The sequence below is a fragment of the Pleurodeles waltl genome, chromosome 11 (genome assembly GCF_031143425.1).
Source record: "Pleurodeles waltl isolate 20211129_DDA chromosome 11, aPleWal1.hap1.20221129, whole genome shotgun sequence".
In the NCBI taxonomy this organism is placed as follows: domain Eukaryota; kingdom Metazoa; phylum Chordata; class Amphibia; order Caudata; family Salamandridae; genus Pleurodeles; species Pleurodeles waltl.
In genome coordinates this window covers 866,211,741-866,236,908 of record NC_090450.1, presented here as the reverse complement: position 1 = coordinate 866,236,908, position 25,168 = coordinate 866,211,741, and the positions used below count along the sequence as shown (strand labels likewise).

General features: G+C 44.5%; 1 protein-coding gene across 3 annotated transcripts in view; it reads left to right on the top strand.

Moving 5' to 3' along the window:
- The window catches only part of SGSM1 (small G protein signaling modulator 1), a 950,757-nt gene that overhangs the window by 375,159 nt on the left and 550,430 nt on the right, over positions 1–25,168 (top strand). For all 3 annotated transcript variants that reach the window (XM_069214718.1, XM_069214717.1, XM_069214716.1), the window contains exon 6: positions 22,233–22,300. In XM_069214718.1, coding sequence (XP_069070819.1) covers positions 22,233–22,300 — 68 coding nt within the window. The remainder of the gene's footprint in view (positions 1–22,232; positions 22,301–25,168) is intronic.

Sequence of the window (25,168 nt, the reverse complement as noted above, 5' to 3'; positions counted from 1 at the left end):
TAAAACATGTTTTATAATGTCCCTGCTTATAGTTACATGGCACCCCACCCACAGGGCATCTAGAGGAGACCTTGGGGGTGACTTGTTTGTGAGAATAAGGTTGTTTACCACTTGGGAAGTACCTCAAATACCAAAGTCGAATTTGCACACATCTTACTTTTTAAAGACAGTCTGCAAGGCAGGGCTGCCTTTAAAGATGACAGCAGGCCCCACAGTAATGCACACTCCAGTGCAGGAAATCTACTGGGCCTCAAAACTTCCCTGCCCTAATGTATACTAAGGACTTACAGTGTCTGTTATTGCCAGTTGGAATTATAACATTGTACCATTTGACCATATACCTTTTAGTTGGAGCACTGGCCCTGGGCTTGTTTTGAAGAGCGCAGGGCACAGTCCGGGTCAGTTACCAGCAGTATCAGTCCGAAACATTGAGGTGAATGAACATGCTAGAAGGGTGACTGTCTCACAATTGCGTTTGCCGCAGAAAGCGAAAGCATTAAGATACAAATTTCAAATTAATCTCTTACAATTAGCATCCAGATTAACATATTTAAAATGTTCGCATTTACGTGTTTACCACAGTCCTCGTCCATATATATACTGTGCCAAGAATAACATACATTTTAGATTGCCTGTCTATTGAGTTCTCCTTTTGTTGAAAATTATACAATGGACAATTTCAAACAACACAACTTTGGGTATTTTGTTTAGAATAGTTTCATTGCAGATTTGGGTAAACTACATATTGTGCCAAATACCTTTTGTTTCACCACTTTCAACTTGATTAAATTTAATTTCCAGGAATGTTAATATTTTTCAGATACTGAAACCCACTTTTTCAAATATTCAGCTTTTTCTAACATAGGTGAGCATTGAAATAATAGGCTATTTCTTCTCTAGCAACAGATTGTGGTGCAATCCTGTTTGTTACTAATAAAACAGCTTATATCTAACAAGTATATTTTTACATCAATAGCAGATCATTTGAATGATTTCAAATCCAAACAAAATTATTTTTTTTCGCTTGACTTAATAAGAACTACTAGCAGCAATAAGCAAGATTTGTCTGCCTAGTGCTGGTCACAAAACTGGAAGCAATAAGTTAGCCAAGCATTTCTATCTTTTATAACACGCTGCTACCCACTACACAAATGTACACATTTAGAAAGAAAGCATATATTGTCTTCATGCCTTATTTGACTGGCAGAATTCCTTAACTTAAACAATGTGTGAGAATTTGGGTGGTTGGTTGATTGGGGTGTGAGTCCTGGTCAAGCAGCAATCACAATTCTTGGCAGTACGGCACAATCAAACCCAAAATTAACCTGTTCTCATCCTCTCGCAGCCTGTCACAGAACAGTCAGGCTTAACCTGAAGGCAATGTGTAAAGTACTTGTGCAACACTTCAAACAGTAAAACAGTGAAACACCATATAAAAAGGATCCCACGCCAGGTTAGGAAATTAATTGAACTTAATAAATAAAAAAAGACCAAAAGAGCACAAATCTAATAAGTAGAGCTTGAGTTATTCATTTTTAAAGAATATATTTTAAAATAGTGCTTAGAAGTCAAAAGCTCCAACCGGGGATATCTGGTGGCACCAGACCAGGGCAAAGTCAAAAGTTCAGGCCAACTGCAATGGCACACGGCCCGGCTGCAGGGACATTGTTGAGCCTGCTGAACAAAAGTACCTTAAATCTGGGTTGCAGATTAATGCTTCAGTTCCAAACTACACAGTAGAGGGTCTGCACCTCTTTTACCCATGCAATAGCAGCGATGCACAGGTACCAAGATGTGGTGGAGGTGCGGTTCAAGTTCCTATTATGTCACCGTCAAGGAGATGAGGTGCAGTAGAGCCGATGTGTTGGTTCTAATGAGCACAAAGGCTGCTTTGCGAAGTTTCGTAATTGAGGCTGCTGTTGGTGGGGCTGCAAGGACCTTGCTCCGAGAAAAGTGCCTCAGCGCTGGTTGCGAGGGTGATACACTGGTGTTGAGATGCATGCAACAATGCGATCCTGGTTGCACTGGTTTCAACCAATGCAGTAGATGTTATTTGTCTAATTTCACCACGCACCTGCAGCACTGCATCGTTTCTGCTCCTGCAGCAGAGGATGCATCTGTACCGCAGAAGCAAGCACCTTAGGCCCACTTCCAAGGGTCCAGGACTGGGTTGGCACCACTTGCGGGACATACAGATGGCAGAGTTCAGGTGCAGGACCATGGTGGTTGAAAGTCTGTAATGTCCCTGAGACTTCAGATCAGGAGGCCATCTAGCCCTTAAAGTCTCTCTGGGTTCTGGGTTGGAAAGATTCAGGTCCAGTCCTTCTCACTCCCCAGGCAAGAGGGCAGCAGGCACAGGTCAGCACAGCAATGCAAAGCAGGAGTCCAGCAAACAGTAGTCCTGAAGAGTGGCAGGCCTTCAGGAGCACATCAGTCCTTCTTCCTGGCAGAGTATCCACAGGTCAAGAAATGTACTCCAGTGGTGGTTTCAGAGGTACAGTACTTTTACCCAGTTGTGCCCTTGAAGTGGGGGAGACTTCAAAGACATGCGTTTGAAGTACACAGAGTCCCTGCCCTTCCTTCTCTGGCTCCAGACTCACTACAGGGGGTTATGCAGCCCTCTGTGTGTGTGTGTACAGGACCCAGCCTAATCCGGTGTAAGTGAGGCTGGTCTCAGCTCCTCCCTCCCATCCTCTCCAGGATGGCCCATCAGGCACATTAGATTACACCTAAACTCCCATTGTGTGTGGCCGTCTAGGAGGAATATACAAATCCCAGCTGTCACCCCCGCAGACATGTGGTCAGAGAGAGGCATTAGGCACCAAATGGCTAAAGTAAGAAAATGCCAACTTTCTAACGGTGGCATTTTTAGAATTGCAATTTAAAATCCGACTTCACCATAAGTTGTGATTGTAAATTGTGATTCCAGAGACACCAAACTCGAAAAGCCTATCTCTTCCAGTTTGTGAATTACACTTAGAGCGGAGGCTGGTGACTTTTTAAAGTGGTGGGGCACAAATTAATGAACCAAAGTAATCCCCCCCCCCCACCCCCAATCCCCTGAGAGGGCTCCAGCAATATGGTGGAGGGCTTCTCATAGAGAAATGCAGACGTGGCAGAGTAAAAATCAGTTAAAGCACAATATGTGGTGTCAGGAAAAGGGTGAGAATGGCACATAGATAAAGAAGAAGGAAAATTGCTCAGTTTGTTAATTTTCCCCAAAACACTGTGTATTTACAGTGCTATCAATGCTATGAGGAGCAGATCGAATGTCGCTGCTTATACCTAGATCTCTGGTCTAAAATGTCACTGTTGCAGGATACACAACTAACAAATCGATCTGCAGTTCACTGATGGTACAGTGCACATACCCAACTGCAGAGGCCCTTGAATAGCACTGCCAGTGCCCTTTCTACTGCAGGGGAGATGAGGCACTGTGCACATTATTCCCGAAGCACCAAACCAGGGTGGCCGGTATTTAAGCTGACTACCCCAATATACAGGACACTGAACACAGTCTCCAGTACTCATTTCCCTCTTCTTAGATGCTGTTGATGGCATCAGTACCGTGTAGGGAATATCTTGGTGCCCAGAGTCAACAGAGCCAGATGCCTCCTGAGTGAGGAGGGGTTGTGAGGTGAACCCCAGTGCTCTTGAAGCAGGTGTTTGCACCTTAGCCTCCTCTCATTTTAATACCTTTTGTGTGTGGAGGTGTACTCATCTGTGGTCAAGAAGACAATGGGCACACGCTGCAGTATAAAGCTGGACAGAGCAACAGACTGGAAAAGGTCCAGCCCGGAGTCAAAATATCATATTTTACTGCCATATACAGAGCTCACCTACATTTGATGTGTATCTAGTAGTGAGGGCATTCTGCACAGCTTTTGAGAACTACTGGGTGTATGCACACTGGGTAGAAAACATTGCACTGCCTGCGTCGCGTAGTGTCAGTGATATGTTTCTGCAAGGTGCAGTAGAGTGTGATAGCTGTGTGGTTTATGTGGGGGGGTGCATGTCTAATTTTTTATGTGTGCGTTCAATTCCTCTTAAGTCGCTTAAAAAGCTACAGGGAACAAGTGAGGCGAGGAAGGGATGGAAAGAGAGCACAAGAAACAGAAGGTGGGATTAGGGAAGAGTGATAAAGGAAACATGATGTTACATCATGGTAGAGGCGGTCATCCTGCATGTGTTCTAGGAAAGTAAACACTCCGCTAGACAACAGTGTGCCATTGTTGTTTTGTCCATGAGTCTCTATAACTATGGCAGGCAGGAAGGCCCCTTTGTTATAATTAATGGCAGCCCCCACGCCCCAAGTCAACTCTCAGTAACTTGATAACACAAACCTGCTGTGTGCTCTTTTATTACCGGGGCTGCAGGTGCCTTTCTTTTCCCAACAGCTACTGGCTGTAGTCTCCCTTTAGGAACAGCTTGATGGTGTCCGTCCTGAGCAATGAAGAGCCAACATGTGCACTACAGCACACCTTCTGCATGCGGATAATCCCGGAAATAGAAGCTGCTGAACTCATCAATAGCCCACTCTCCCAGGCCCCATTTGCAAATTAGGTAGCCAGATAGTGCGGAGACTAAAGGAGTGCTGCAGTTTTTGCACCGATTCTACTGCGTTGCCATCGCCCAGCCCTGCCCTCTCCCGTTTATGTGAAGGAGCTCTGCTGATCGCACTCTAGGCCAATTCATAAGCGCCCCATTTGAAATCTAAGCACTGTCGCTTTGGGCAGCCACTCCCAACAGGCTGCTGTCACTCACTTCACTTGTGTCTTGGGGGCGAGGAATTCCTCGTTCACCCAGCACATGCGCAGTAAGACACCAAACTCAGATAAAAAAATAAAAAAAAGATTTTGAATTTTTTAATGGGTGCGCACCAATGTAGTGAGCACTTCTTTTAAAGCTGCTCTATTTTGTTCATTCTCTCCCTTTTTTCTCCTCCCTGATGCTGGTAGGGCAGCACCCACTTTGCTTGTTAGTACCAGCCGCCAGTGTACACTTATAAAATGTAATAAGGTAATCCCAATCTTAATGGGAGGGATAGGCCTTGAAGTATTTAAGAATTAATTTAAGAATTTTTCACTAGTAGGGTATGTAAAACTAAAAAGTATATGTCTAACTTTTTAAATACACTGCACCCTGCCTTTTAGTCTGTCTAGGGCCTACGCTAAGGGTGCTTTATAGGTATTGAAAAGGAAAGTTTGGGCATGGCATCCGGTTTACTTTGCGAGGTCGACATGACAGTGTAAAACCTCACACACATGCCTTGCACTGTCATCTCTGAGACAGGTTTAAAGGACTACTTAAGGTGGATGGCACAATCAGTACTGCAGGCCCACTAGTAGCATTTAATTAGCAGTAACTGAGCACATGTATTCCACTCTACTAGTAACCTATAAGAGAAATAAATATGCCAATTGGGGATAGGCCAATGTTAAAATGTTTTAGGGAAAGAGCACAAACATTTTAGCACTGGCTAGCAGTGGTAAGTTGTCCAGAATCCGAATGCTAGCAAAAACGAAGTTGGCAAAAACTGGAGGTATGAAGGCAAGAGGTTAGGAGAAATCACGTCAAGGGTGCCAGGTCTAACACAATGTCTGTCAGAACCCTTTCCGTGATATCAAGCTTTTTTGTACTTCCATGTTCTGCGTAGGACAGGGAGCCAAAAATAAATCTTCCCTGCTACATGTTAATGGGCGCTTTTTGGACCCTTCCCACATAGAGGGTTAACAGTGGTCTCAGACAATTGTTCATAGCTGCGGCTTTTTAGATTTCAGTATCAACATTAAGATCCCAAGTAATTGTACCTAGGCGACTGCCTGATTGCAGTAGGAATTACCAAGTAAGTGGATCTCGCGCTTTGGATGTTAATTGCAGAATTAGCATACACTTAGGGTGAGAACATTTTGTGAGATATTTACAAGCCTATTGGGTGAACTGAATCATCCGCATATAAGAAGTAGGCAATCGTGGCATTGTCGGTCCTGGGGGGAATATGTTGCTATTGAACTGATGGGACGCTCAATCAGAGAAAAGAGAACGTTAGAAAGGGGAAAGTATTCTAACCTTAATGTAGTGCCAATGGGAAAAATAAGACTTAAGAATCGATTTTTGTGTATTTTGTAAATGGAACCAGGATTCTGAATGAAATCGATTAGAATTTGCAATTAAACATCTGCTAATGCTCCTGAGAAGGCAGTATGTAAAAACCACTTTGCGTTCTTGGTCCAACAATAATCAGTTGTATTCTCCAGGATTGCTATTGCTATGTTATTTCAAAGAAATACATAATGATAACAGAAATAGAACCCAATTCATGGAAAAACACTGACTATGAAAAAAACTTTTCAGTTGAAATACAAAAAGGGACATAAATCCGTCGATCAGAAGTTTATTCGGCTATGAATATTAAACTATATGCATTTGAAGAGCAGGGTCTACAGGCACAGAAATTCTGGTCAGAAACTTGCAATCTCAACGGTTCAGAATGTGAAACTGCCAGTGTAAAATTTGCACAAGAATAACAACTGCATCCAAGCCTGATTCACACAGACATAGAGAATTAACGGCTGAGTTACTCCATAAGTTGTCAGTGGAGAATGAATGATAATTAAACCTTTTAAGGCGAATTCTCTCAATAATTGCTTCTGGCCCATGTTAGATAAGCCACATGACCCTCTGATATTCTTGTTGTGAGATGTGATATAATTGTAGGGACTGCTCCTCCGTTAGGGCAGAAGAGGGTCTCCACCATGCCCCCCCCGCCAGCAGCAGGAGCTGCAAAACCTTTGAAAATAAAACGATAATCAGCCACGTTTATTATCGTTTTATTTTTAAAGGGGGTGGGGCCATGGTGGTGACAAGGGGGAGGGCAGTACACAGAGCATTCCCCTCAGTGCGCATATATGTTTGGCCGGCTGTCTCAGGCCGGCCAAACACACATGCGCACAAAGGCTCTCTCGAACTAGGCACTGTTTTGCTGAGTTGGAAAGAGACAGCCCAAGCTCTCAGTCTGCGTTGGAGCACCCAGCCAGAGTGCTCCAGCCAATCACAACGCTGCTTTGAGCAGCATCATGATTTGGTTAGAGTGGGCTGGGAGCCTGCAGTGCAGCGGAGATCGGTGGCAGCAACGTCCAGGTAAGGTTTTTTTTACATTTATATTTCATTTTTATTTTAGCCATTGCCTCGCCACTTTTCGAAGTCGCCAGCCGCGACTGTATAATTAAACTTTTTTACCATCACTTGTACTTCCCAAAGGCTGTATTCTTTTAGAGAAATGTATCACATAAATGTTTGTTTTCACGCTTCGTCAAATTGTGTGATACATTGGACAGATCTGGATGACCCAGCTCATAGCTCACTCCTGAATTCGTAACCTGGCAATATTTATGATATGATCTACACTGAGAACATACTTTGGAATCTTACTTTATAATGATGTCTCTGAATTGGACTAGGTATTCATTCACAACAAAAGATGTTAACCATTGATCAGTTCCTAGATGCACCCTTCTTCCACATATTCATGAATAGAAAAAGAAGGAGGTGTCAGTGTGAGAACCTAGACACATTGCATAAATCAGCTACCCTATTTAAGTACCTCCAAACCTCTCATAAATCAATAGACAAGCACTTATTTTTATAGAAAAGTTTAATCTAGGTTCCAGTTTTAGAGCAAGAACTGGTTATTGAAGAGAGTAAAGAGTAAGGCAGCCAGGACACAGCCTTGTCCAACTCTTCTTAATAGTGGAACAAGGGTTGCTCATCCTGCACTATCAATCAGTATTACTATTTTAACTAACAAAGTGGAGAAATAAATGTAAAAAACGGCACCCCACGACTCAACGGGGGAGGGCCCAGAGACTGGCTCTGACGCCCCACATCCTATTGCAGTGGCCATTGATAATTTGGAACGTAAACCTGAGACTAATCCATCGGGTACCACAGCCTCAGGCTTATGGGTGGGAGCATCATGATTGGAATGATGATTTGATCTGGGGCTGGAGAGCTGTGAAATAGGTCTCTCAATGCCCCTTCACAAATTGCTCAAGGTTTCTAAACATAACTTTTTCTTACATTGCATAGTGAGCCACCGCGTATAGGGGTGGTAGGCTCTGGTTGTGTTTAACCATTTTGAAGGACTGAGTTTTTGGGCTACAGACCTTTATTTCTCCCCCAACAAGAATATAGTTTAGTTATGAGGGGTTCACACTTGTGGGGTTCCTTGTGGGATGGGGATGGGTGTGGGAAGGGTTGGGGTTTGGGAATGAGGTTCAGGGTCCTATTAGCTCAGTGGGAAGGGGTATAGACACTTCAGCGCTATGCGGTCCTATAAGGGGGCCCATGTGTAATTTAAGTCCATACAATAGTCATGGCATGCAGCCAACCCTTAGACACAAAGGCTCTCTCAGTCGTTTCATGGAACGTTAATGGGCTGGGTGTCAAAGTTAAGAGGGGCCCAAAATATTAAATGGCTGCAGCCAGTCGTCCTCCTTCTTCCCGACACTCATCACCAGGGGGCACACATCACACTGGCACATGCTGGCTATATTACCAGCTTCAGGGGAGTAGCTATCCTGAGTGAAGTAGTGGATAGACACTTATGGCAGGTATGTGGGAGTGTAGGGGTGCTGAGGATGCACCAGTGTCACCATAATTAGCATATGTATCTCCCCAAGGTTGCAAGCATACACAATGATGAAACCCACAAGAGCCTGCTGGTAACAAACTCCTCACTGCACGTAATGGGGGGGTGACTTCAATAATGTAATGACGTAGACTTAGGTCCAGGGACGTCAGAAACAGCCTCACAAGACACCCCGCCCTCACTCTTTGCTCCTACACCGGGTCTTTCAAATGTGTGGCATCCCAAACACCCCACTGATAGAAGATACTGCTATTTCTCTGGGGTCCACAGGGTCTTTTCTAGGCTTGATTATCTCTTTCCAACAGCTGGAGAGGTGGGTGCCATACAACAAGTAAAATATCAGGCTTGTGGGCTCTCTGATCATTCCTCTCTACTAGTTAAACTGAGTTGGGTTTCTGGTTGGTAAGTCAGCGACTGAGATTTACAGGACCCAGATGTCGCCCTGGGGCTAATCCTGGATACTCAGCTGTACTTCATGGAAAAAGAGGGCTCAGTTATGTCCAAAGTGGTGTTGTGGGAAGCATATAAGACACTCCTCTGCAATTGAGCTGAGAACTTGGTAGCCCAAAAGAAGAGAAGAGCGGCAGGGGTGCTGGAACACCTTGAATGCCATCTTCTAGAGTTAAAGGGTGACCCGGGGTGCAGGACTCCTCCAAGCACAGGCAGTTAGAACTCCCAAGAGCTGAATATCAGGACTTGTCGCAGTAAGGGGCTAAAAAGCGAATGCTTGTACGACACTGTGGATAAGGCGGTAAAACTCCTTGCATGGCTAGGCAGAAAGGAAATGGAGGCCAGGTGGGTGCGGAGGTCAGTAGAGCCGGAAGGATACACTTACAGCTCCGATTATCATTTCGTGGAGGCAATCGCCCAGTACTGTAAACTACTTTATAGAACCAGTCCACTTCAAGAGGTGCTGCAGATAGCACAATATTTGGCGAACGTGGTCACCCGTATGTTAGACGTGGAGACAAGAGATGCACTAGAGACTGAAATTACATTGGTGGAGGTTCAGCCTGCCGTAGCAGAACTGAAGTCCAGAAGGGCCCCAGGGCCTACTGGGATCCCTGCAGAATTATATAAGCGCTATGCCAGGTTGCTGGGGCCCCATCTGCTTAATATATTTTGGGGGCTGGAACGCAGAGAGTGCTTCTGCTAGATCGCAGCTGAAATAATACTGCGACTTGTACCGCCCAATTTCATTACTCAACACTGAGGTTAAAATGTTGGCTACAAAACTGGCCTCAAGGCTTCTGCAGATTATGCCCCTGATTCAAAGGGATCAGTATGGCTTCATGCCTTGCAGGTCAGTATTCTGAGGCGGGCGCTATAATCTGAGGGGGTGCATAACTGGATGTTCAAAGTAAGGGTCCGCCTGACCACACACGCCATTCTTATGCTGGACGACGAGAAGGCGTTTGATGCAGTGCACTGGCCCTTTTTGGGAAAAACACTGGAGAAGTTTGGGTTTGGTCCTCAATATCGGAAGTGGGTGGGAGTGCTCTATCAGGCCCCAGTTGCAGCAGTAAGGGTGAATAGGATGGTTTCCTTGGACTTCCCCATTTGAAGAGGGACCAGACAGGGATACCCTCTGTCCCTCCTCTTATTTGCGCTAAGAATAGTCTTTGGCATTTATAGTATGGGACCATCCAGCGGTCTGCGGATTCAAAATCTCTGAGACAGAGGAGGACGAAGAACATTTTTCACTCTATGTGGATGATGTCCTGCTCTACATTACTGATCCATCCACAAATTTCCAGCTAATCTTCCAATTACTTGGGGAATATGGGACTTATCCAGCTACAGGATTAATTGGTATAAGCCGGTGATGTATCTTCCATGGGGACAGATAAATATATGTCCTTGCTACCATGCTGTCTGACATTAGCGGAAGACAGATTTAAATACGTGGGGAACTTCCTGACACTGAAGGAGGAGCTCTGCCTCTGCAGGAACTTGGGGAGAGTGGCTAAAGCCTTTTGGGAGGATGCAGAGAGGTGGAGAGGGCTGCATTCACCTTGCTGGAGAGCAGCAGTTCTTTCAAATAAACTCACACCCTAAGCTGCTGTACATTTTACAGAACACATACTACCGGGTCCCACAGGAGGTCTTCACTTGGTTAAAAGGGGAAATGTTGAATGGGGTACACCCCAGAATTGCCCTGAAGACATCGCAAACTATCCCTACAATGGGGGATAGCTCTCCCAGACTTGGAATCCCACTACTGGGAAGCCCGTTTAATCAATAACACGGATTGTATATTTGACCCCCAAGATCACTCCACCTTCAGACTTGAACGGGCATATTGTGGGACACAGTTTTACATGCATTACCCATATAGGGAAAGGGACACAGCGTTTACTTCCAGCCATGCAAGTAGCCTTAGTAATGTGAGTCAAAGCTATGAAATCTCCGGGGTGGTACGGTAGGACCACACAGGAAACTCACTTCTGGGAGGGGACCTGGCTCTTGGAGATGGGTAAGCTACAAGGGTTTGGAACCTGCAACCTTTCTGTGATCTCCAGGGGAGGGGATCTGTTAGAAAAGAAATGGGGATATTATGCTGTTTTCCTCAGTGCAACATGAATATGGAATTAACGCCAACCAATTCCTGAAATATGCACAAATATGACATGCATGGCAGGCTCAGGGGCTACCTGGAGATGACATCCCAGAAAATGCTCCACTGGAAGGGCGGTTGTTGACAGGAACTGAGAAAAGGAGAGGTCTCCCTTAGCTATAAAACATTTAATAACAACATGTGGGATACTTTAGGTAGACTGCCAGAGCAATGGGAATGTGATGTGGGGAACATGGAAAATGTAGATTTGGTGGCAGCCCTGATGCACCAGAGAGAGGTGGCAATAAAGCCACATCCACGATTGATTCAATTTACGATTCTTCACAAGGTCGACTAGGATAGAAGGAGAATGGATAGTTTGGTAAGGGCTATGTCCCCGAACTGCCTGTGGTGCAGGGCAACAACATATCTTTCCTTAACATGCTCTGGCGGTGCTCACTAATGTACGAATACTGGGTGGCGATCACTAAGGAACTTAGTAATATCCTTGAGGAGCATATCCCACTCGAGCTGATGTTCATTTTTTGGGGGGATCCCTAACATTCCACAGGCCAAACTATTATTGTGTGGCCTAAGCCTGGTAGTAGCAAAGAGGGATATAGCCCGGTACCGAGGGGCATAGACATCTACAAGGTGGCAAAAAAAGCCACATATGGTAGTAGGGGTTGCCCCTGAAAATCTCATAAGGTCTGGAGTGGCTGGATCATTTACTCTTCACTGGAGCCAATGGGATATGGAGTGGGACAAAGTCAGGAAACATCAGTTATACAACAACGGGTGTCCTCGTGGTTGTTAATGTGATACCTGGAATTCTGCTATTGACTCTTCTACTTCTTTCTTTTTTGAAAATATATGGGTTGATTGACGTTTGAGGGTTGTGTTTTTACTGCCTTTATCATTTCATGTGTGTACTCCTGGCGCTGAAAATAGTGTTTACATTTGTTTATAATGCAAAATAATAACAAAAGCATTTTTTTTAAATTGGATTCAGAGAAGAATCACAGAACACTACTAGTATCGGGAAAACTAAACTAAGTTGTACACCGTTTGATAAAGTTTTTTTTTGTCATTCAGGTTGGTGGTACTGTAATCAACTAATTGCCATTCATATTTTCGCTCTATGGCTGCCTATGGCAATTTAAACTTAATCCTTCAAACTTTTATTACCTACAGAGGATGTAGTCTTCCATTTTTTATTATTACAAGTGTCAAAGCAAAAGGAAAGTACTAGAAAAACAGGCAGTGGTTACTGTGTGAGCATAATGCAAGTTGAAGAACAGAAATTACCATAGACATTCAAATCAAAGAGGAAACTAGCACTAAAAACGAATGTCATGACAATACAAGAACTTGCATGATTTTGGGAGGGCTTTTCTAGATAAAGTGAGCCCATTTGACCTAAATCTGTTTAAACTAATTGTTGTTAAAATATTGTGAACCAACCGCCAAGGAGAAGTTCTGGGGAACCCAATTCTAACAGTTTTCTTTTAAAAAGCTAATTATGTTGGGAGGGAAGGTACTGAGCTGCAGCTAGGAATCCTACCCACCCCACCAGTTGCCCCAAACAGCAGTGCCAGCCCTGTGCACACAAAAATAGAATGACAGTACTCTCTGCCTTGATTCAAAATACAATGCATCCGCACTTATTAGTGATAGATCTTTTTAGCAAGGAAACAGAACATCCCCTTCTGTTTGAATTCATGTGCTTGTTTACTAACATGAGGAGGATACTCTGGGTCAAAGTAGGGTGGAGAGGTTGTCCTGGTTGCTCAACTGCATTGGTACTCGTCCACATTTGCCCTCTTAAGTTAAACTACATCAGTGACTAGCCTGCACAACAAACTTCTACTTTGTCTCACTGTTCTCTATCTGATCCCAGATATGTTGTTGCTACCAAGAGACCAAACTGATAATCAGTCACTCCTCTTAGGTCTGAATGTAGATCTACTTCTTTAAGGACCACTTGTTCTAGAGATGTTGAGTGGGAATATGCCTCCCTTAGCTGCCTACTGACCCAAATCTGCTGCCTACTAGCCAAATAAGACTGGGCAGCCTGCATGATCTCACCAAATGGGAACTGCATTTCAGAATACCCTCATAAAGCTGATGTATGGAGAGTGCCCCAGTGGCAGGGGAAATTTCTATCTTGTCTCTTGTGAGCTCCTTATACCGCCCCAAAACATCCACTCACTTAGGATCATGTTGGTGCGATGTCATGCCTGTCAGTGGGAGAGATCAGAGTGTACCAGTTTATAAATGCTGTTCTTTTTATTACAAGTGTCAAGCTCATTTGCTTAATAATAGCAGTAATGACCTTGCATAAGAGTCACACTAGTAAAACTAGAATAAGAATATTCTTTTGACCTTTGTTGCAAAGTTACACCTGGATGTATTGCTTTTGATCACCCAGTGTGAGAAATGTGGTTGTTGGTTGAGGGGGTGGGATGTGAGCCCTTCTCAAGCAAAAGCCACAATCCTTGACAGGGTGAAGAACAAAAGTCACTAAATCAACCTGTACTTAGCCATCTAGTAGCTTGGAACAAAAGCAGTCAGTCTTAAATGAGGCAATGTATAAATAAGTGAAAACACAGCAAAGAAAAATCCCACACCAGTTTAGAAAAATCAACCGAACCGAAGATATGCAATTTAAAATTTAAGGTAAGTGTAGGGCCTAAAAGCACAAAGTGTCACTCATGGTTATCTGGTTGTGCAAGACTGGGTGAATTTCACAAGTTCATTCCAACTATGATGGAGCATGGGCCAAATACAGCAACCAGGTTAGTCTCACTGAAAAAGTTACCTTCTAAAGTCCAGCACGACGAGTCAAGGTGTCAGTGGAGTAGGCCACGAGGGAGAGGGAGTGTTGTTGCTGTTGCGCAAGAAGTAGACCTGGTGTTGCAGACAGTCGTCACAGCGCGAAGATCCTATCAGGCGTCACAGACGGTCGTTGGTGGAGCTTTGCGTTGGCGAGGCCCATGGGCTTTCGCTGCACTAGCGCAAATTGCAGGTCTTGTGTTACTGGTTATCTCTGACGGTTGTGTAGTGCAATGAGCCGGTTTCACAGGAGCTTAACATTGGCGGGCAGGCGGCATGGGCAGCAACATCTTGCCCTGAACAGGTCCATTCTCAGAGGCAAAGAGCCCAAAACCTTAGAATTTCTCCTTTATTAGAGGGTAGAGCTCAACTGATGCTACATCAAGGGTCCAGGACCTTAGAGGCACGTCTTGACACTTCTTGAGGATCAGGAACTCACTCCAGCAGAGGCTAGCAGGGCTCGGGCAGGTCTGCTGGACATTTGCAGAGGGTCCTCTGAAACGTTTTGTGTCTCTGTTTGTCATACCAAGTAGTCAGTCAGCTGACCCTTGGAGTCGTTTCAACCTGGGATGAAAGTTGCGGGTCCAGTCTTCCTCCTTAGATAGCAGGGCAGGCCTCAAGCAGTAGGGTAGTACTCTGGTAGCAGTACCTGCCAAAGAGGTGTTTGAGATTTCCTCCCTTCTGGTCTTGGTCCAAGTCGGTTTGCAGTCACAATAGGCTAGTGTGAAGTTATTTGTGTGTGAGCTGAGGCAGTGTCTTTCCAGTTCAATTAGGGCTGTACCCAGTTCCACTGCCCCAAGCCCGTCCTACCTTGCTTGGCTCACCCTTCGAACAACCAGGCCCTCTATTGTGTGGCTGTCTGGGAGGAATACGCAAAGCCAACTGTCAACAACACCTTGTCATGTGACCCAGGAAACAGGCTTCAGGCACTAAATAATTAGGACAAGAAAATTCCAACTTTCTAAAAGTAACATTTTCTGAATTGTGACTTCAAATCCCACTTTGCCATTAAAGAGGGTTTTAAATTAGAATTCCTCAGAAACTAAACATAACATTATTTTGGGAGCAGGTAGGAATGTAATCATTTATTCAATCAATCAGGAATTTGTAAAGCGCACTACTCACACGTGAGGGTCTCAAGGCGCTGAGGAGGGGGAGGAGAGAAGGAGGGTGCTGCTAGTGCTCGAACAGCCAGGTCTTGAGAAGTTTCCTGAAGGTAAGGAGGTCTTTGGACTGGCGCAGGTGGGTGGGAAGAGTGTTCCATGTTTTGGCGGCAAGGTGCGAGAATGGGACGGTTGCGAGGGCGAGGTCAGCTCAGTGGAGATGCCGGGTTGGGGTCTAAAAGGAGAGCCGTCTGTTGAGGTATTCTGGACCGCTGTTGTGCAGTGCTTTGTGAGCGTGGCTGAGGTAACCCAGTGTTATTGTGTGGGAGAGGTAGGCCTTGCAGTAGGGAAAACCAAATTGGAGAGTTTTTCACTACCAGGACATGTAAAACTTAAACATACATGTCCATATTTTTAAATATAGTGCACCCTCCCCTGTTGACTGTTTTCGGCCTATCCTAGAGATACCTTAAATGTATTAAAAAAGGTTTAGGTCTGGTCAAAAAGTCAGTTTCAAACTACACCCACTAGCTACATTGACAGGCCTGGGACATGGTTTAAAAAGGCTACTGAAGTGTGTGGCACAATAATTGCTCCAGGATTACTAGTAGCATTTCATTTACTTTTACTACCCTTACTTTAAGGCTGCTTTAAGAAGAGTTTTCTTTTTTTTTCACTTGAAAACGTTTGCACAAATTTGCACATGTTTGCAGGTTATGTGTGAGAGACTACCTTTATGAGCAGCCTGGTAGCTGTACACAGGTAACCTTCCAGTGGTTGTTTTGAACTGCAAATTTGACCTGCTAAAATACGGTTTTGACTGGCCTAAACCTTCTTTTTAAATATGAATAAGTCACCCATATGTATGCTTTATTGCCCAAAAAGACAGACTGATTGCTATTTAAAATTAGAACATTGAGAAATTACTATTAAACATGTCCTTACAGCAAAGTATCCCAAAAACGATTTTCCCTGTAGTAAGGCTGGCTGCTTCCAGAGGGAATCGTTGGGCTACATGGCTACATTTATTAAATGCTAAATTCAGACTGGTCACAGCTAGAAAAATACTTATTTTGCTCATTTTAGCCGTAGTTTAAATTCCCCTTTAGTGGTAGGGTCAAATGTTAAATTATTATTTTATAAATGCCATTTTTAGAAAGTTGGCATAAAGCTGCCTAAAGTTTCTGGGGCCTTTCTGTTAGTGCTGGGCTGCTCAGGTAGGTGATCACATGCCCACTGGTAAATGTGTATTGGAGCCAGACGGTGCACAAAAGGGCCTGTATGTAGGGGGAGTGGGTCTTCCTGACAGGATGGCTGGGGGAGTAGTTATGCTCTGCCCTAATAACACTTTAAAGGAGCCAGCACACACAAAGGAATCTGATTCAAGACCTGCAGTGCCTTTTTTCAGTAGCCAGGCTGGAACCAAACCCTAGAGAAAGTGCATAACTGACCAGAATCAGTTTTAGGGTTAGGCAGAGGAGTGTCCCCCAACCACAGGATGGCACTGGGCATAAAATTGATATCCCTAGAACATGTAAGAGTGCAAGGCCCTGGACCTGGAGGGTGACAGCAGCAACACCATGGACATTTTGAACGACAAGCACCTTAAGTGCTGATCGACTAAGGACACTGTCTGAAGCTGACACTCAGGACTAGATGCGTCTCTCTGGGGCCAGTGATGCTTGCTCCCTTACAGCCTTCTGAGGACTAGTTGGAGGAACCAAAGAAGAAAGCTGGTGCAGGGAGCCAGTGAAACCAGCCCCCAGCAGAGGCCACCCCCTTGAAGGACAGGAGGTCTGCTGAAACTGCTCCAAGTGGTTGAAGCCACCAGGAGCAAAACAATCCCAAGATCACTAAAATCTGCCCAATGGGGACTTGATATTCACCTTCAAAGATTTTGTCCTTTGGCCCCTGATCTGTAATGGAGCACGTGGGGCTCCATCACAGTTACATTTGTTATTTTTATTAAATTGTTTATGGTGGGTGTGCATGAGACCCACTGCCCGGACTTCCACTAGGCCAGGGGCCCTCATCCCCAGGCACACAAAGACCACGACCTGGGACCCCAGGAGGAACAAAGACAGTAAAGGAAGACTGCTCATGCCTGGCACAAGCAAAAGAGGGTGCTGCTGGCTCCTGTGCCATAGTTGGAAGGTGCCAGAGGAGCCTGCTGAGCAGTGCAGGAGTGGGCTCCCCACGCTTCCCCAATGTTATCCGTGACTCTGGGTGTCCTGGAAGGGATCGGTGCAACCCTTTTAAATAAAAATAAAAAAGCAACAAAAAGAAAATGCCCGCAGCGCGAGGCCGCAGCGAGCTAGCAGAGCAACAGGAGAGCTGCTGCTACAGTATTCACAGCTGCCAGGCTGGAGCGGGCAAAAAGGCCTCACAGGGGGCTTCTTTAGGTATTTCTGGTCTGTTGTGGTGTCCCACGGCGAGAACTGCCAAAAAGAGCTTTGGCTGCTGTGGGGCTGGTGGGAGTGCACTAATCCCCTCCCAAGCCCCCAAGGAGTAACTTTGAAAATCAACCTTGTGTCTCCCAGGTCAAAGGATGCATGACCTGGCGACACTTTTTCAATTTCAGTTAAGCATTCCTAAGGAAGGAACCTTTGCTCTATAGCCTGGGAGTGCAGGGACCTCTAGTGGTTGGTTCCATGACTGCATTTATTTGGTGTACATATCTAAAAGAAAGACTCAGATACATGTTAGACTTTTTCCAATGTGTTTTTTAAAGTTAATTGGTAATAATGGTTTTGGATACGTGTTGCAATGCTTTAGTGACAATAATGATTGCATTTAAACATGGTTACTGATTGCAATGATGCATTGGTCATTTGTAACATGGTTAGTGGTCTTATGGTGTGGTGAACCCTTGACAGAAGTGAATAGGCTTGCCTCCTCTTTTGATGTGGTGACCCCCTGACAAAGCCAAAAATTCCTGTTTTATTTAATACGAGACCCTGCCCTTATATTGTGACCTTCTATCTGGTGTGGGTGGAGGGGTGTTTCTGATTGCTTTGTTGTCATGACCCAGTAGGAGTCAAATGTGATTTCAGCATGTCACCAAAGATATTTCCATCTGCCTGATGTGTATATTTGCATAATAATGTATGGTATTTAGTAGTGTGTGTGTAGTAAATATTATTTTCCTTTTTCGAGGAAGAAGCAGTGGCCGGGCTATCAGTTATCGAGTGTTATAATTGCATGCCAGTGAATGCTAGCCCACCCCATCTCCTCTGAATAGGCTTTGGATTGCTGGATTGATCTTCTATGCTACCATGAGAGTCTGGTGCTTGGGTCCCAGAAAGAAGACAGTTGTGGACTTTTTAATTGTGCAGGCCTCACTTCCTGCACAAATAATCCAATTTCTTGCAGCCTTAAATCACTCTCCCTTGACATTTTCACGCAGGCGTTTTCGTTAAGCCTTAATAATGTTTCACACTGTTTTTTGATGTGACGTCTGCCTTGAGAATGGTTTATCTGTTATAACATTAGGCTTTTCTGCAGATCCTCCCCCGCAATTAAAATCCGAGCTTAATGCGAAAAATAACGCATTTGGTTCTGCTGATGGATTTGTGTTCAAGAGATTTCTTTTTTGGGCCAGTGTGCAAAAGCAGATGAAGTCAAAGACGAAAGTACTCAAATCAGCTTTGTTTTACAGTCTGACTGATCAGATGCTGTGGAGCTTCCCGTAGAAATCCATTTATCCCCTGCTCACAGCTGGTGATCTAGTCCAAGATGACAGGGATTAAAGCTTTCTGTTGGCTCTTATGAAATGAGATATTTGTTTAATCGAGTTTCCAGTGAACAAAACATTACATTTTGACAGCTATGCAAATCCATGGCAGCTTGTCAAAAGCATAGTAGTAGGGAAGTCTGGTATGTTTTGGCTGAGTAAAATCAGGTGATTCAAAACGTCCTTAACCATATAATACATAATAGGCGCCCTGTTTTTTTCAACGTTATTACGAGTTTGTGCTAAGGTGTTGCTACAGCAAGTTACTGTTTTTGCAGTGACTAAGGGGGTCATTCCGACCCTCCGCGGATGACGGAATCACCGCCAACAGGCTGGCGGTGCTTCATAGCCCATTCTGACCGCGGCGGTAAAGCTGCGGTCAGAAAACCGGGGCCGGCGGTTTCCTGCCGTTTTTGCCCCAGCTGGGCGAATCCGCCATGGCAGCGCTGCAAGCAGCGCTGCCATGGGGATTCTGACCCCCTTACTGCCAGCCTGTTTCTGGCGGTTGTCACCGCCAGGAAGAGGCTGGTGGTAACGGGTGTCTTGGGGCCCCTGGGGGCCCCAGCACCGCCCATGCCACTGGCATGGGCAGTGCAGGGGCCCCCGAACAGGGCCCCGGACGGCTTTTCACTGTCTGCCTAGCAGACAGTGAAAAGCATGACAGGTGCAACTGCACCCGTCGCACGGCCGCAACACCGCCGGCTCCATTCGGAACCGGCTTCTGTGTTGCAGGCCTCCTTCCCGCTGGGCCGGCGGGCGCTAACATGGTTAGCGCCCTCCGGCCCAGCTGGAAGGTTGGAATGCTGGCAGCGGCCTTTTGGCCGCGTAGTGGCCAAATGGCGGTTCCCGCCTGGCGGGCGGCTACCGCCGCCCGCCAGACTTGGAATGACCGCCTAAGTGTTTTGTTGCATTTCTTCTGACTTTGCCTTCGAAGCATTATCCTATGGTTCCTTCAACGTTGAACACCAACGCTGGGAAGTGGGTCAAAGGTGAGAAAAGAGATGGGTTGTTTCGGGAAACTTCAATAACTGATCTTCATCAATAAGTAAAGGGACAAATATTACTTCTCTCTGGCGAAGATATTTTGTATAGGTGTACAATACGACCCATAATTAGAAATGAAGGTATACCTTAACTTGAGAGAGTAGCACCGCTGGTAAACAGGTACCTGGCTACTTCAACAAGTAAAGTGCTCATATATGTGTTCAATTAAAAACGAATTCTTCCTGCCAGGGATGTGCTGGCACACCCTCGCCTGCCTGTAAAACCGATTTATTTTAATAAAACCGTCACGCCACACAAATCTCATCCGCTGTTGGATTACCCGCTTGAGTTTTATACCCAAGTGATTGATAGATGCTTTTTGATTACCTGCTTGAATATTATACCCAAGTGATTGGCAGTTGCTGTTTTATTACCCACTTGAGATTTATACCCAAGTGATTGATAGTTGCTGACTTGAGTTTTATACCCAAGTGTTTGACAGTTTCTCCGTTTATCCGCTTGAATATTATACCGAAGTGATTGATAGTTGTTGCTCGATTATGTTTTCAAGGAAGGGGCACAGTTTAGCACATCAACTTTCAATGACATGGTTTGTTGTGATTATATTATATTTTCAATTTCCCAGCCCCTGCAGCTTTGATCATAGGTTTCGCGACTGTTATTCCTATGACCCAAGGTTCAAATCTTGACACAGATATGATAATATGAAATATGATCAATATTTATGTTACTTAAGTGGATGAAGTGCTTTCTTGTTTTTGAAATTTGAGTCTGTTGTCTCCTTCTACCTGCAGCATATTAGAAAGTGAGACAACACTATGTTCTGTCAACCCACTCTATCTTGACAAAGAGCTTTGCTGTTGCGTTCGAACATGTGGTCTGATGCCATAGTATAATAATTCCTTTTAGAGTACTCAGAGATGTTGTGCAGGCCCTTTCTTTATTTTGACTGGAATAATCAGTTTTGAATGGACTGATGGAAACCTGTCTACTGCCAGAGCACCTCACTTGGCGGGCAGAGTATCTGATCTTACAGGATACATTAACTCAAATGTAAGCCAGGCTACATCTTCTCCATGCCATTTTCATTTTAGCGTACAAGTTCAAATAACGAGTTTCCATAAACTTTCCAATTTGTAATTATAATTAAATAACTCTAACTAAACACTTATTAACTGCAGCTAGCACGCTGCTTGATCACTTATGGTTTGACTGATAACCCTGAATTCATGAGTCAGGTGTACCCTAGACTGTGGGCAGAGTAGTATGTGCTGCAAGTCAGCGCAGTTTGTTTTTCACAATGCAGACATCCAGAAGCATGCAAAAAATCACATCAGCCTTGCCTCTTGTCACACAGGTGGCAGCTGTTGACCCGTGAATGGTGACTGCTGCAAAACGTGTCAATAAGTAGTGTTGCTATTATCAAGCTAAGTGGGACTCATATCATCAACCTGTAAATGTATTTTAATTTTATTTTGAGTTTTTGCATAGTGCAAAAATCTGCCTTGCAAGGCACTTTACTATGTCCAGTAGAAATGTTGAACCCTAGTGTTCATTGCTAGTGCACTGAACACCAACTTTGATGCAGTGGACTGGCACCTGCTAACTTGAGCTGTCCTCCATTTGTTTGTTTGATAAGTCACTGGGAAATCGTTGGTGTGGGTTACTTTATGGTACTCTGGTACATGGCATAAAGTTGGTGATTGGCAAATGGACAGTTCATGCGCTTTACATCAGGATGCACACTTGCAATTGATGGCGGGCTGAGCCAGTTCTGCTGAGATTTGCAACCTCAGGGTTACAGAAACAAGTCTGCAGAGTGCAAATCAACTATACCACTATCTTAGAGGGCATGTGTGATGTATCAAATCGAGTTGGATATTTACAGTTGCATTTCAGATTGGTATCGCACATTACACATCATTACAGGCTGTCATGGAGCTTTTTGTCAATAGTAGGGGCACCAGATGGTGCAAGCTACAATACCAGCTCATTTATATGTGCAGGGTAACATTATGTGAGGAGACGAGGTGTGTCACAATGAGAGAGGGTGGATAGCTGTAATTAAGATGGGTTTCTAGACCTATGTTTGTACAGCCTTAGGTTGTTACGTTGATCTATGATAAAACCAATAAAGAAATATTTGAAAGTTAGTGCTGTCTGACCTTGAGTAAGCATGTTGGTGGTAGGTGACCAAATAAAGTAGGGTTAAAATGAGGAAAAAATGGGCAGTCGGTACATTATTAGTTGGTATGAAGCGTGACATGCCTCTTTCTCTAAATTGTGTAAATGTTGCAGTAATCGGTTGCCTGTTTTTGTGTTGACTTTTTTCCGTCTTTTTTCCCCCAGTAAATATTATGAAAAAGAAGCCCTTTTGATGGATCCCGTGGACGGCCCCATACTTGCCTCCTTACTAGGTATACTTTCCATTTATGTATTGTTTTTCTTTTATTGCTAAGTGATTGTCATTTCACAGCATCTATCAAGACACAAATTATACACTTTGTTTTCATACGTTTTGCTATTTAGTGGCTCAGCCAATCGACATCGGAGAAATCTTGAAGCATTTTATGATGAAAAGGGCACCTGAGGCAAAAATTATAATACCTTTCCCTCCAGTCTTCCAGCCCCTTTGCAGAAAACATGTGTTGTATTGCCGTTAATCAATGTAGGGTACACTGTGTTGCACCACGGTTAAGTGATTTCTTATGAATATCCATTAATTGAAAGCGCTAGGCTGCAGTTCTACAGAAATATATACCATCTTTCGAAAACATAGCATCTCACACACGGTATCATATACATTGACATTCCACCTTACACATGCATCATCCCTTATAACACATAACCACATGTACTAGCTATGTGCATCACACATGCACGCACTCACTCAGCCACAGCTTATTATACTTTATCACCCTAACACCACTCTCACATTTTGTCATGAACCTTCACCATTTCACTCACCCTACAAAACAATCCATCACGCGGACCAGTTAGACCAGCACCAATGCACTGCTACGCACTCACACACAGCATGCTGGCACGCTTACCATACTAGCATGCATATCATCAAATCACATCACTTCACAAACAATCCGTATCATTGCACAACCGCAGACAATTGCTCAGACACCAACTTATATGTAATCTCACTAACTCATCTTCAGATATGATCCTTCCCTCTCACACACCCACAAAGTAGTTTCACTTCAGCGTCCTGTGCCACTACTGCTCTCAGTATTTGAGGGAAGCTCCTAGTAAGCAAGAGGTGTCTCTATGACTGCTTTTTTTGTACCTTTTATTCCAGCACAATTATTTGTCTGGTGATATTACCATCCTCCTGGATGGGTAGTATTATAAAAAAAGGTCCTAAGGCCTCTCCCACCACCTACAGACAAATTGCCGTCCTCGAGGCAACAGGCAAATTATTTGCCAAAAGTTTATTTGTTCATCTTCAAGATTGGGCATTTGGTAATAATCTCATACCAGCTGAACTGCCCCTGGGAAGGGGGCGGGGATTCGTAAGAACTGTGGTACTCTTGAAAATATTATGGCCCTCCAAACTTTAACTGAAAAGTATTCCAAGAGTAGGGGATTCCTTTGTATTCGGTCTTTGTTGATTTCTCCACAGCATTCGACAGGGTAGGCTGAGGTACACTGTAGAGAAAATTAAGCGAGTTAGGGATTTAGGTTAATCATTGCTTTGCACTCTTCCACTTGGACTCAAGTGTTGTTGGGGAATCTGTTTGTCTACAAAATGGTCTGAAGAAAGGGGGCCTGCCTGCACTGCTCCTTTTTTCTCTTTATACTTATGATCTGCCGAGTAGACTTGGTTCGGTAAAAGGAGATCCCTTTGAAATCGGTCTAATGTTTGTTGGATGCCTCCTGTATGCGGGAGATGCTATATTGATGAATCTAACCCTAATAGCTCTTCAAAGACGACTTTGTGCTCTAGAAAAATATGCTAGGGAGCACTTTTTAAAGATAAATAATGCTGCTGCTGGCTTGTGGCCTTTCCAATCACTCACCAGTGCTCGTGAGTTTAATTTGAGGCCCGAGAAAGGCTAGGTCGAGCTGGGGCTTACATCACTGGCACCTTAAGAACGAAGATTTTAGAGATATCTGCCAACAGAAGTGTCAACGATTCCTTACTTAAAATACGGAATGAGTGAGGTCCCAGGGCACCTTGTGGGGGGCTTTGAAGGTTACCATGTGAAGCCATCTAATCGGCTACTCCAAAGGTCAGAGGGAAAGGGGCAGACGGAAGATCGCAGACTTAGAGGAGCATATTCTTGATTTTGAGTGACTCACTCCATACACAGACATTGCTCAAAAAGGAACTCAAACACATGAAAAGGGAGGCGTGGTTGACCAGGCGCAGCAGGATTTACCAATGGAGGAACAAGGCCAGTAGGACCTTGCACTGACTGTGCACCCCCAGAGAGGCCAGAGCTCCGGTTGCATACTTCTTTTTATAATTTTACTTATTTGCATTTATGAAAAACAGCAAGTACATGGTAGAAAAGAAAGAAGGTCACACCACATATTAGATGATGCTTATGGTCACCTCCATGAATGGGATATACTCTTAATATTGAACAACTTGTATTATAGCAGCATAGACTTAATACCATGAATCTGTGAGTGGACCGTAGATATTGTGAAGTTATGGAGAGTATGTATGATAAGGCACAAGGGACTTTTGGGAGCAGACGAAAGTGGTCTCATACAGTTTATTGCCAGTTTAGTACAATGACCACTGGGCTTCCCTGGGTCAGCGACACGCATCCCGTTCCGCGTCAGCGGTGTTTTTTTCTTTAAGCTAGGTGGGGGTCTCTGCTATGGAGGAATGATATAAATGGTTCCCATATGTCTCTAAGGTGGGAGCATGGAGGCATTAGTTCCCAAAAGGTGGTCAATTGTTCTTGGCAGTATGTCATGTCTCAGAGCCATGCTTCTATGGAGGGGGCGGTTTCCTGCCCCAGTGAATGGCTACTCTCCGTTTAGCTAGTAGAAATAACATTGCAGTGAGACTTCTTTAACATAGCCCAGAAGGCCCACCAGTGGAGTGTGAGGGGGGAGTGGCAAGTGATGGCAGCGATAGTTTCATAGACGTCTGCCAAAAAGAACATGATCCGTGGGTAGTACCATACTAAGTGGATGAAGTAAGCTTGTGTATGGTTGCAGCGTGTGCAGCTTGTGTCTGGGGCCAGTCTGATTTGAAACAGCTTTTAAGGGTGGCGATAGAGGCAATGGAGGAATTTTAAATGGATAAGGTGAAG